Genomic DNA, 12,338 nt, shown 5'->3' with positions numbered 1-12,338 from the left:
GTATTACCACCCCAGATCCTTCTCCCAAAGGGTTTTTATAGAGTTTAATGACCCTGGATGCAAAAGATTAATTTGGTTGTACATGTATATGAAATTGAGCCTTTCAGGGTTGGGACCGGTGTCAGAAAACCATCTAGAATAGAATCTTAGGTAGGTTGGGAAACATGGGCAAAGCTATCGACCTGTAACTATCTGAAAAAAATGTTGCCTAGGTAGTGAAAATCTGTCTGAAAGTTGCTGATGGGATGCAAAAACCTTATCAATATGCAAGTCTTTAAAAGTATTAATACCAAGATTTGACCAAATTATGAAAGCACGGTCTGCCAGGGAAGGAGAGAAAAAATAATAAGCAGCTAATGGGGCATAGGTAGAAAATGACTGTAGACCAAAATGGCGCTTAAACTGAACCCAGATCCTAAGAGAGGTTTTAACAATTACATTTTTAGTATAGGGAGAAGTAGAAGAATGAATAAGAGAGTGCACCAGAGCCTTCAGTGATACCGGTTCGGTGGCGTTTGCCTCTATAACCAGCCATGTCGGGGAAGGATCAGAGGCCTCATATTGAAGCCAGTATTTAAAAATCCTAATATTGTCTGCCTAATTATAAAACCTGAGATTCGGTAAAGCCAATCCTCCAAGTGGCCTAGGCCTTTGCATATAATGTTTACGCAGCCTAAGAACATTCTTATTCCAGATAAACTCCAAGATCAGGCTGTCCACTTTACAGGAGAAGTTCTGAGGAAAGAAAAGCGATATGCATTTGAACAAGTAGGAGAATTGGGGAAGACTATTCATTTTAATGGAATTGACTCGCGCAACTAAAGAAAGATTGAGCACAGACCAACGTTCATGTTCTTCTCAGATTCTGGCCAATAAGGGGGTAAAGTTAGCTTTGGAGAGGTTTTCAAATTTGTGTAATATGGACTTCAAGGTATGTAAAGCTATATTGGGCAATTTTAAAGGGTAAATTGTGTAAAGGATCATTCTTAGCAGCTGTATTAATAGGAAACATCTCACTTTTGTTTAAGTTCAATTTGTATTCAGATATTTGACCAAACGATTGAAGAGTGGCAAGGGCAGCAGGACAGAGATAGGCAAGTTCGAAACATATAAAAGGAAGTCATCTGCGTAAAGGGAGACCTTCGGTTCTGTTCTGTCTCTAAATGCCTGTAATATGGGGGTTAGATTGGAGTGCTATCGAAAGGGGTTAAATGGCAACTGCAAATGATATTGGACTCAGAGGACAACCCTATCTTGTGGAGCGATAAAGGCGAAAATAATCAGATTGAATACTATTTGTCCTGACTGAGGCTTGTGGACAGGAGTAGCTTAATCCAAGAAATAAAATGTCTCCCAAAACCAAATCTCTCTAAAGTATCAAAAAGGTAATCCCACTTCACTCTCTCAAATGCCTTCTCAGCATGCAAAGATATCAAAGCTTCATGGGTATTAGAGGTGGCGACATTATAGATTGTATTAAACAGGTGTCTAAGTTTGGAGAAGGAATGCCTATCTTGAATAAACCTTGTTTGGTCCGAAGAGATAATAGATGGGAAAATAGATTCCAGTTGTAGCGCCAGCAGTTTTGATAACGATTTAAAGTCAATATTTAACAAGCTTATTGGGTGGTAGGAGGTGCAGGCTAAGGGATCTTTGCCTTTCTTCAAGAGAAGGGAAATGGAGGCTTGGGTAAGAGTTTGAGGAAGGCAACCTAAATGGAGCGATTCATTAAACATATCCATTAATAAAGGGGCTAGCTTGTGCCAATTTTTTTTTTATAAAACTCAGAAGGATATCCATCTGGTCCTGCCTTGGCATTTCCCACTTTGTAGAGACAACGCAGCTATATTGCGTTCTGCTATGATCTTCTTTTCAACTTCATTTGTTGACTCCATGTTTCTAGTTAGCGCTAGCTTAATCCCGGGACCCGCAGCTTATTTTTTTCACCGCCTGCTCCCACCCACAGCAAAGTTGTAACCACCTGTTTCCATGAGGCTTGCATCCCGCGGGATCCCAATCCCAATGCAGTCTTCTAGTAAAGTATTTTCAATTGAGTCACAAGGTTAACTAGTCCCATCTAGCGGCCTTAGTTGAAATGCAGTGTATTCGTCCAACAAAATTACATTGTGTGAGTTGCTTTGGAATATTGTTTGCAAGACAAATAAAAAAACAGTGACTTAAAGCCCAGGAAATATCGTACTTCATTTTCCACATTGTTTTTTTTTTTTTTATCATATATCTGCACAGAACATGTACAGCTGTAACTGTTCATAGTGATCAACTGTTTACACTGATCAAATATCGCCAGAGGAAATCATTCCTACATTAACGCTGTTGAAAGAATCCGGTTATTGCGATCAAACAGCCCGATTAACGTGGTCATTATTAGAGAATGAAGGTACGGAAGTCTTTCATACGTGGAGAAAAATGTGGCAAACCAAGGTTATTCAGGAAATCTCTTAATACATTTTTAGCTTACCTCCGTGATACTTAAAAACTGGCCTATGCTTACTCTCATTTTTCAGCATCGGCCTGCTGTTATTAAGATGTGCTTAAGGCAACACTGAGGGATGTTACTGTAACCTTTAATCTATTTTGAAATTCCTGTTTGAAGTATTTGAAGCAGCTGGCATTGTGGTACAGTACTATTTCTGACAATAGGCTACAGGCATCAGTACAGAAGTAGTATTCTCTTTCAGTCGTCTAAATGACAGAGAGAGAATACTACTTACGAGTCTTACTGAAAGTAAAATACAGTAGTTTGTTTCATTAGATGATATTTATCTAATCTAATGTGTGTGTGTGTGTGTGTGTGTACATGCACCAGTACATGTGTGTATGTATTTGATCACCTTTCCTGTGGCCCTCTCCCAGGCCTTGGCATGGAGAACATCGGCGGCATCTTCGTGGTGCTGATCTGCGGCCTCATCATCGCCGTGTTCGTGGCCATCATGGAGTTCGTCTGGTCCACGCGCCGCACGGCTGAGACCGATGAGGTACGCCCCCATACCTGCCCTCGCCGACCCCACAGACACACCCCAGTAGGTCCCCATGGCAACCCGCCAACACTTCCGCTTGTGTCGTGGTACATTGCGCGCGTGCGAGTGTGTGTGTGTGTGTGCGTGTGCGCGAGTGTGCGAGTTTGTTTTTATTTGCAGCTTCTGCCACCATTTGCACTTTTACTCTTGTGTTGAACTCTTTGCATTGTGCGCTTTACTGTTGGGGGTTCCATGTGTTATGTGCATGTGCAATGAGGAAAAAAAAGGCAGACCTACTGTACGAATTTGTTAACAAAAGAGGTAGTATTTGCTGTCAGCTGCATGACCTACTTGTACCCGAGTCACCGTGCTCCTCCAAGTGTTGGTGTCGGACCGTGTGTCAGTAGTTGTGTAGTGGATGCGAGCTAAACGTGATGTTACGGATAAGAAATATTGAGATGCTATGCCAATATTTGCTTGCATGAAGAAGTAGTGTGATCTCTTTCCTCTGGCATTAAATGTCATGATGTATCTTCTTTTACATGCCTCACATGTACGCTGGTATTCTTCGTTTCCATTCTTGGATTACCTCTCGCCCATCTCACCGTGCGTCTTCTTCTTCTTCTTCTTCTTCTCTCTCTCTCTCTCTCTCTCTCTCTCTCTCTCTCTCGCTCTCTCTCTCTCGCTCTCTCTCTCTCTCCACCACACACCTCCTCTCATTTGGCCATCAGTGTCTGTTCTCCGATAATGAGTACTGTTTCTGTTTATGTGAGCACGTGATCTTTTTGTTTTTCTTCTCTTTACTCTCATTTTGAGACGGGTGTGTGTGTCCATCCATCTTCAACGTTTGAACGCGGGGGGGGGGTGTTTCTTTGCGTGGTGTGCGAGTGCGCTTGAGACATTTGTGTAGGGGGCGCCGTGTGTGTGTGTGTGTGTGTGGGTATCTACATCTGTCTGTTTGCACCTCAGTTTGCAGGCCTGCCTGTCTGTTCATAGTGCCATTATGAAGCGCCCATTTATTAAAACGACATTTTTTGGCGTTTTGTGTGTTTGAAATGTAATAACTTCTCTCTGCTCCTTGGATCTCTATCCATCTCCACATCCTACCCCGTCGTCTCCTCACTCCTGGTTTTAACGCCACCTCTCCGTCTGTCGATCTCCGGTACCCCCTTTTCCCCTCTCTTTTTTGCAACTGTCTCCGACTCTTTATCACACCTCACCGTTTTTTGTCCTTTCTGCCTCGGTCTTGTTTCGCTTTTCCTCCTTTCTTTTTTGCCCCTCTCCTGCCCCCGTATCTCTGTTTTGCCCCCCCCACCCCCCCGCCCCACCCCCCCGCCCCACTGTCGTATCCTGTTGTCCGTCTACTTTGCTTCTGTGGCCCCCCCTCCTACCTCCTCTCCTCTCTCCTTCCTCCTATCATCCCTCCCTTTCTTTCTACTTTCCTTCCATCGGCCCTCCCAACTTCCTCCCTCCCCCTCCTTCCGCTTCCCCTCCCTCCCTCCCTCCCTCCCTTCCCCTCCTTCTTTCCTCCATCATTCCCTTTTCCCTCCCTTCTGTCCTGCTTTCCCTCATCCCACCCTCCCTCCCTTTTCGCCTTTCCTCAAATCCTCCCTTCTTTTCCTCTTCCCTCCCTCTCTTCCTTTCCTTCCCCCTTCACTTCCTTCCTTCTTTCATCCCTCATTCCCCTCTCTCTCCCTTCCATCCTTCATCCCCTCATCCCTCCCCCCTTCCTTTCTTCTTTCCTTTCCTTTCTCCCTCCCTCCTGTCCTTTCTTCTTTCCGTCCTTTGCTCCTTCCTTCCAACCTTCCTTCCTTCCTTCCTCCCTCTCTCCCTCTCTCCCTCCCTGCCTCCCTCCCTCCCTCCCTCCCTCCCTACCTACCTACTTACCTACCTACCTACCTACCTACCTACCTACCTACCTACCTACCTACCTACCTACCTACCTACCTACCTACCTACCTACCTTCCTTCCTTCCTTCCAACCTTCCAACCTTCCTTCCTTCCTCCCTCTCTCCCTCCCTTCCTCCCTCTCTCCCTCCCTCCCTCCCTCCCTCCCTACCTACCTACCTACCTACCTACCTACCTACCTACCTACCTACCTACCTACCTACCTACCTACCTACCTACCTTCCTCCCTCTCTCCCTCCCTTCCTCCCTCTCTCCCTCCCTCCCTCCCTACCTACCTACCTACCTACCTACCTACCTACCTACCTACCTACCTACCTACCTACCTTCCTTCCTTCCTTCCAACCTTCCAACCTTCCTTCCTTCCTCCCTCTCTCCCTCCCTTCCTCCCTCTCTCCCTCCCTCCCTCCCTACCTACCTACCTACCTACCTACCTACCTACCTACCTACCTACCTTCCTTCCTTCCTCCCTCTCTCCCTCCCTTCCTCCCTCTCTCCCTCCCTCCCTACCTACCTACCTACCTACCTACCTACCTACCTACCTACCTACCTACCTACCTACCTACCTTCCTTCCTTCCTTCCTTCCAACCTTCCAACCTTCCTTCCTTCCTCCCTCTCTCCCTCCCTTCCTCCCTCCCTTCCTCCCTAACTACCTCCCTCCCTCCCTCCCTCCCTCCCTCCCTCCCTCCCTCCCTACCTACCTACCTTCCTCCCTCCCTCCCTCCCTCCCTTCCTCCCTCCCTCCCTACCTACCTACCTTCCTCCCTCCCTCCCTCCCTCCCTCCCTCCCTCCCTACCTACCTACCTACCTTCCTTCCTTCCTTCCAACCTTCCTTCCTTCTTTCCTCCCTCATTCCCCTCTCCCTCCCTTCCATCCTTCATTCCCTCATCCCTCCCCCCTCTTTGCCCCCTTCTTTTCTTCTTTCCTTTCCTTACTCCCTCCCTCCCTCCCTTTCTTCTTTCCGTCCTTTGTTCTTTCCTTCCAACCTTCCTTCCTTCCTTCCTTCCTTCCTTCCAACCTTCCTTCCTACCTACCTACCTACTTTCCTTCCTTCCTACCTACCTACCTACCTACCTTCCTTCCAACCTTCCTTCCTACCTACCTACCTACCTACCTATCTACCTTCCTTCCTTCCTTCCTTCCAACCTTCCTTCCTACCTACCTACTTTCCTTCCTTCCTTCCTTCCTACCTACCTACCTACCTTCCTTCCTTCCTTCCTTCCAACCTTCCTTCCTACCTACCTACCTACTTTCCTTCCTTCCTTCCTACCTACCTTCCTTCCTTCCTACCTTCCTACCTTCCTTCCTTCCCTCTCTCCTCCAGGTGTCTGTCTGTCAGGAGATGCTCACCGAGTTCAGAAACGCCGTCTCCTGTAAGAAGAGCTCTCGCTCCCGCCGGCGTCGGCCCCTCAGCAGCTCAGCAGCCCTGCGTCACCCCACACGCATTGCCCTGGGCGCCCCGCGGCCCCTCCGCCTGGTCCGGGAGATGCGCCTCAGCAATGGCAAACTCTACAGTGGCGCCGGGCCCCTGACAGGTGGAGCAGGGGCAGGGGGAGGAGGAGGAGGAGGAGGTGAAGGAGGAGGAACAGGGCCTTCAGACCTGGGTCCCGGGCCCCAGCGCATCCTGGATGACCCACTTGGGGCCAACACTACCCCACCCCCCCCAGCGCCAGCCCCCACCCCGGTAATGCTGCGCTCCCGCGACTGCACCCATGTGAGAATCTGCCAGGAGTGTCGGAGGATCCAAAGCTTGAGAACGGGCACCAGTTTGGGATCAACCACCACAAGGATACCGCCCTCTTCTGCGCCCCTCCCCAGGTTGCCCCCACCACCGCCCCCGTCCTCTTCCAACACAGACAGCGAGGGCGGCGGAGGTCCCAGCCCAAGGCGGCTCCATCACAGCCCACCGCCTCACACTCCGCGGTCCATAGCACCTCCTCCGAACAGCAATGCCACAGACCTCCTGGGAGATCAGGACTGAACTTAGAGACCCATAGGAGGTGGAGGAGGTGGGGGGGTGAAGGCTGGAGAGGAACGTTACCAGAGTCGAGGGAGATTTGAGCTGCTTAGAGAGACTCTATTCATCTTCATAAGTGGAATTTATGAGGGAACAAAGGAGAGGTAGACGGAGGAGGGACGGAGAGGACAAACAGAGCTGAACTCGGGGAGGTCGGTAGGTGGGAAATGAGACGACCGTTTAACGGGACACCGAGAAAACTGTTGGAAAAACTCGAACGTCGGGTTTACAACGACACCGTCTATCTCGCTGGCTCCCACCATGCTTTGAGACAGCTCTGTGACTGGCTTTACTGGGACGCCGGCTCCTGGCGGCTCCCGGCGGCTCCCGGCGGCCATCCGCACCGAAGACCGGTTCGATTTGGACGGAGCCAAAACGAGACCGAGCGTCCGAGGGGAAGCAGATATGAAAACAACAACGTTCTGGTGGTGCTGTTAGTTCCCTACGTTTTCTCTCCTTCCTCGTTGTCTCTCTTGCTCCCCCTTCTCACCTTTCGCTTTCCCCACCCACGGACGCTCATCGCAGGGCAAACTACCACTTGACGGAAGAAACACTTTCTCCGTACGCGATCTAAAAACCAACAGCCAAGACTTTCAAACTGGCCAGAGAGTTACTTCCTGTTGTTTTACTTCCTGTTGTTTTACTTTTGTTGTCTCTTCTTGTTTTGTTACCATTGTTTTTAGTGGGGGTTTGTTTCAGAGGACAAAAAAAAACAAAAAAAAACAAAGACCATTTGTGACAAATACGGTGGATTATAACATACTAGGGAAGTTTGGACCCGAGGCTTTTATTGTGCGGAAGATGTTTGTTCCCCTCCCTGCACCCCGCAGCAGTTTGTGAGAAAGGCGCCGCGTAAGATGGAGAAAAGGGTCCGGGGGGAGGGGGGAGGGGCACGCGTCCGTCAAAATGGCGTGCAAAGGGAAAGGAAGTTGTGTGGAAAGATAAACATGTCTGTCTGTAGTGAATAGAGACAGACATGTTAGTCTGTCTCTATTCACCCAGTGTGTGTGTGTGTGTGTGTGTGTGTGTGTGTGTGTGTGTGTGTGTGAGTCGGTTGCCATTGCCCGCTGGCAGAGGCTGTGTAGACACAAATATCACCTTATTCAGCAATGTGTGATGATGTGACGGTGACGAAGAGGAAGAGGAAGTCAGGATGAGCTCAGCGTTCCCACTTGTCCGCAGACACCGCGAGTCTTCTCCTGTTTTGTTTTGGTTTGTTTTTCCCCACCTCTGCTCGCACACCACACAAAGAGAAACAGGGTGAATGAAAGCTGGAAAACATAGAAGCCAATAGGGAGGTGCAGAAGGTGAGGAGATGGGAGGCGGCGGTGGAGTTGGGGAGGATGGGGAGGGCGGGGGTCCAACAATGCCGCTGCGTCAGAATGACAGACCCCGCTAATTGGACTACTTCCCTCATTAGCGCCGTCCTGGCCCGGTAATTCCGGGCATCTTTTAGGGGGGGTCGTTCCTTTGCCAGGGGGGCCGCTCCTCCCGTCTGGCCCTCTCAGATCAGCAGGAGGACTTGGCCGTCCACAGCGGAGGTTGCTGCCAGAGTCACAGACTCGGCGCAGCCCGAACAAAACCCCGTCGATACCGCCTTAGAGACCTGCTGGTGATTGCCCATTTACTCTGCTAATTGACAGGGCGCTCGGTGGTGCTGGTGGTGTTTGGGTGGAGGGGTGGGGGGGTGCAGTATAACAGAGGAAACGGATTCGGATGAAGACACGGTACTTTGGCCCGGGCGGGGAACGGAGAGTCCGGCGTGCTCCGTTACCGTGGCAATCTCTACCTTAGCACTGTCACGCTGTGTGAAAGGCCCGGGTTAAAAGCTAACGAAGACACATTATTTGGCCGCCGTGGCTGGTCTCCCCCCTCCCTCCCCCTCCCCAGAAGGCTGTTTTCTCGCCGGTCTGGATTGTGTGTGTTTAGTTGATGTTGGCAGAGATTAGTGCGGTATTCCCGTATGCCGTAGACACGACCAGGAATATACAACGGTGCATTTTGCAGAGGAAGAGGTTCGTTGGGGCTGTTGTGCGCCAGATAAAACAAGTGTTTTGCAGCGCGTTTGTGAATAACGGCTGTCGGGAGCATCAGACCTACACTTGATGTATCTTTTCCTCTTTTTTTTTTGGCTGTGGTCATCGCTTTACTTCTTCGGCTTTTGTGTTAAGAACACTGACACTGCATCAGAGGTCAGCATGTCTACATAGTGGTCACGGTATACACCCGCACACACACACACACACACACACACATTCTCCATCCAGTCCTTGTCCGAGTGGTAGATTTAGACGTCTTTCTGTTTTCCAATAATCTGTTTCCCTGATCCCCTCGACTCCATCGGCGCGTTTGCAACATTGGCCGCATGTAAGATGCAGCCGCCGCGCAAGATGCGTTTTGCGGACGGCGATCGAGACCTTTTATAAGTTTAAAAAAAGAAAAAGAAACGGCACATGGGAGAAAGGAGGAGGAGGAGGGGGCCGGAGAGACCCTGGAGCGCTGAGATACCTGCTGATATGAATGTATAGGGGGAAGGGAGGGCAACAAAACGAATCAAAAGGTGCGTCTGTGAGTGGTCACTCAACAACACAAACATTTTTGTTTACTTTTATGTATAAGGAAACCCTAAATGGCAAAGTGACCAAAAAAAAAAATTTTTTTTAAATTGGAGTGAAACGTTCATCTTGTAAATATGAATTACAAACTGTGCAAGTTGCTGAGTTACACGTACTGAATAAACTAGAGCATTCGTGTGTATTATCCGCGTTCGCCCGTAAGTCCTTCGAAATGGATCAGACTTTCCGTAGGGATCTTACATTTGAAAACAGTCTTCCTCTAACTGAAAATGGCCGTATCGATTTAAGCACAGCTTAGTGGTCACCAGTGGCGGCTGGTGCTAAACATTTTTTTGGGGGGGGGCACAATTTAGCTTGGCGTAGCACACCTGACAGCTGCTTTAATGTCCACCCAGTCACAGAGTTATTAAGAAGGACAATGTAGCCTATAGCTTTTATCAGGGTTCGTAGACGGTGGATGATTGACAGTCGAGACGAGGCGTGGTGGTGGGTGTGAACATGATTGACAGCCACGAGAATTGTCCAATCACATTAGCTCAAAAAACATTGAAACGATACCAATTCGCTGCCAATAAAAGTGGGAGTGTCTGGGGCGGCACAGAACTGCGCCCCTATGGAAAACCTGAAGAGACCAATCAGACAGCAGCCTCAGGTCACCTGCTCGCCACAAGTTTGAGAGCTTACATAAGGTATGGTTTGGCCGGTGCCCCTCACTCAGGAAGTATATGTATTCAGACAGAAATCAACCAAACACCATTTGGAACCAATATTTAATGCTGCTGACAGACTGAAAAACACTTTTATTTCATAATTATTTGCATTATGTGACTAAATTATATTTAACATGTTTAAGTAGATTTTCATCTCTTGATATTTGAAGGGGGCGGTGCCCCAGCACCCTGTACTGGCCAGCCTCCGCTGGTGGGCATGAAGATTTCTTAAGTGGATGCAGTAGATTCAGGCTGTTTTAATGCATGTGTCCTAGGCCATAGAAAGCCTTCTTCATTCAGACGACTCACAAGTCAGGAATCAGGAACACTTTGTCATTTCATGAAATCAAATGAAATATCGTTTCCCCCAGCAGTGCAACACAAAGACAAAAACGCATATCTAAAAACTACAAGAACACATATATCAAACTACAAAAGAAAAAAAAATCACTGTCCAAGAGAACGAATGCCAGGATGACTGTCGGAACTGCCGGTCTGCGTGGGCTAGCAGTTAGCTTAGCCTTCCCCGCTTCGCATCCTGTCAGACTGCCCTCGGTGTTACCTCTTTGGGCACAGCTCCAGGCAGGGCCGAGGTCCCTGGGCCCACCAAACGCAGCAGACCAAGCTCCCCCAGCTGATCCAACACCAGTTCTCCCAGCCGCTCACCTTCGACACATCTCCCTGTACTCCACATGACGACACCAAAAACATCACGGTCAACACTAGCCGAGGCCGCCGCCAGACCGCCCTCGGTGTTATTGGAACTGCCGGTCTGCATGGGCTAGCAGTTAGCTTAGCCTGCCCTGTTTCTGCGTCCTGTCAGACCGCCCTCGGTGTTTCCTCCTCAGGCGCAGCTCCGGGCAGGGCCGTGGTCCCTGGGCCCACCGGACACAGCAGACCGAGCTCCTCCAACGCCAAGCCAGACACCTTCAACACACCTCTCCGCACCCCATATGATGACCCCAAAAACACCACAGTCAACGCTAGGTGAGGCCGCTGCCAGATCACCCTCGGTGTTATTGGAACTGCCGGTCTGCATGGGCTAGCAGTTAGCTTAGCCTGCCCCGTCGAGTCGAGGGCCTGAGTTGCAATGTCAAACACTTATTTTGCGACAACCCTCAAGGTCATACGTACAAGGTTGTGTCTGTATTTAGGAGATGAACGAGATTTTGGTTGCAAATTGGCCGTGTTTTTTTTTCCTTCTTCCCACTTTGCCATTCAGGACTTCTGTATATAATCTTTTCTTTGGTATTTTTTCATATTTCTATACTAGTGCTAAATGGATTATTAAAACAATGATGATGAGTATTATGATGAAATTGTTCTAATTATTATTCCTGTTGAAGAGCAAGACGTTCTATAGTGTGTTTGTGGGGTGAAGGGAGGGGTGGGCAGAGTTGGGATGGAGGTGTCACGATGCTCTTCATAGAGATCACCCTGTCGTTCAGAACTATAGAAACACAAATTCCTTTGGAATAAAAAAAAATATATATATTCAAACATTTCCAGCTGGTATAGCGTCTCATCTGTGTAAGTGGACAGTTGGTTGCGTGTCTGATCTGAATGTCGTACATGTGTGGAAAGATTTTCGTGTTGCTTTTTTTTAATTTTTTTTAGCCTGCTTCAAACTAAAGATTCTCCAAACAGTGTTTCCTGACACGACGGTTGCAATCTTTGCACTTGTAAGTGTGACGAAAGACCACATATTTTCAAAATAGTTTGAAAATATGGAACACCCTCCAGCTTAACTGAGCAACACAACCACAACTGAAACCACTTGTTCTTAAGTGACAGACAACAAGGCACAAGACATGTGCTAATCTGCTTCATAGCCGCAAAGACCTACTAGGCAAGCAACCTAATGTTCTTTATCGCATCGAGACTATCTGTCTACTTGGTTACATATTTCATATGTATGGGGAATGACACCCCCACCCCACCCCAACCCCGGTCAGGAGTGGCTGTTCCAGACACTCCTAGGATCCTGCACTATAAAACACATGTTGGCATCTTGGATTGCGGCTAGAAGTTTCTCACTGGCCAAAAAAAAGGAGGGCCATCAAGGCCACCAAGCTTCCACCTCATTCCTGATGGCGCTTGGGACCTGGCTTGTCATTCCCCTCCTTTTCAGCACAAGATGCAGTATTGGT

General features: G+C 48.7%; 1 protein-coding gene across 1 annotated transcript in view; it reads left to right on the top strand.

Moving 5' to 3' along the window:
• The window catches only part of grik5 (glutamate receptor, ionotropic, kainate 5), a 62,535-nt gene extending 55,669 nt beyond the window's left edge, over window positions 1-6,866 (top strand). Inside the window, exons 15-16 of the mRNA XM_056286119.1 lie at window positions 2,875-2,996; window positions 6,210-6,866. Coding sequence (XP_056142094.1) covers window positions 2,875-2,996; window positions 6,210-6,866 — 779 coding nt within the window. The remainder of the gene's footprint in view (window positions 1-2,874; window positions 2,997-6,209) is intronic.
• The last annotated feature ends 5,472 nt before the right edge of the window (window positions 6,867-12,338 follow it).

This window comes from Lampris incognitus, chromosome 9 (genome assembly GCF_029633865.1).
Source record: "Lampris incognitus isolate fLamInc1 chromosome 9, fLamInc1.hap2, whole genome shotgun sequence".
In the NCBI taxonomy this organism is placed as follows: domain Eukaryota; kingdom Metazoa; phylum Chordata; class Actinopteri; order Lampriformes; family Lampridae; genus Lampris; species Lampris incognitus.
The sequence above is the reverse complement of the archived record's forward strand: the minus strand, read 5'-3'. Positions and strand labels throughout refer to the sequence as shown.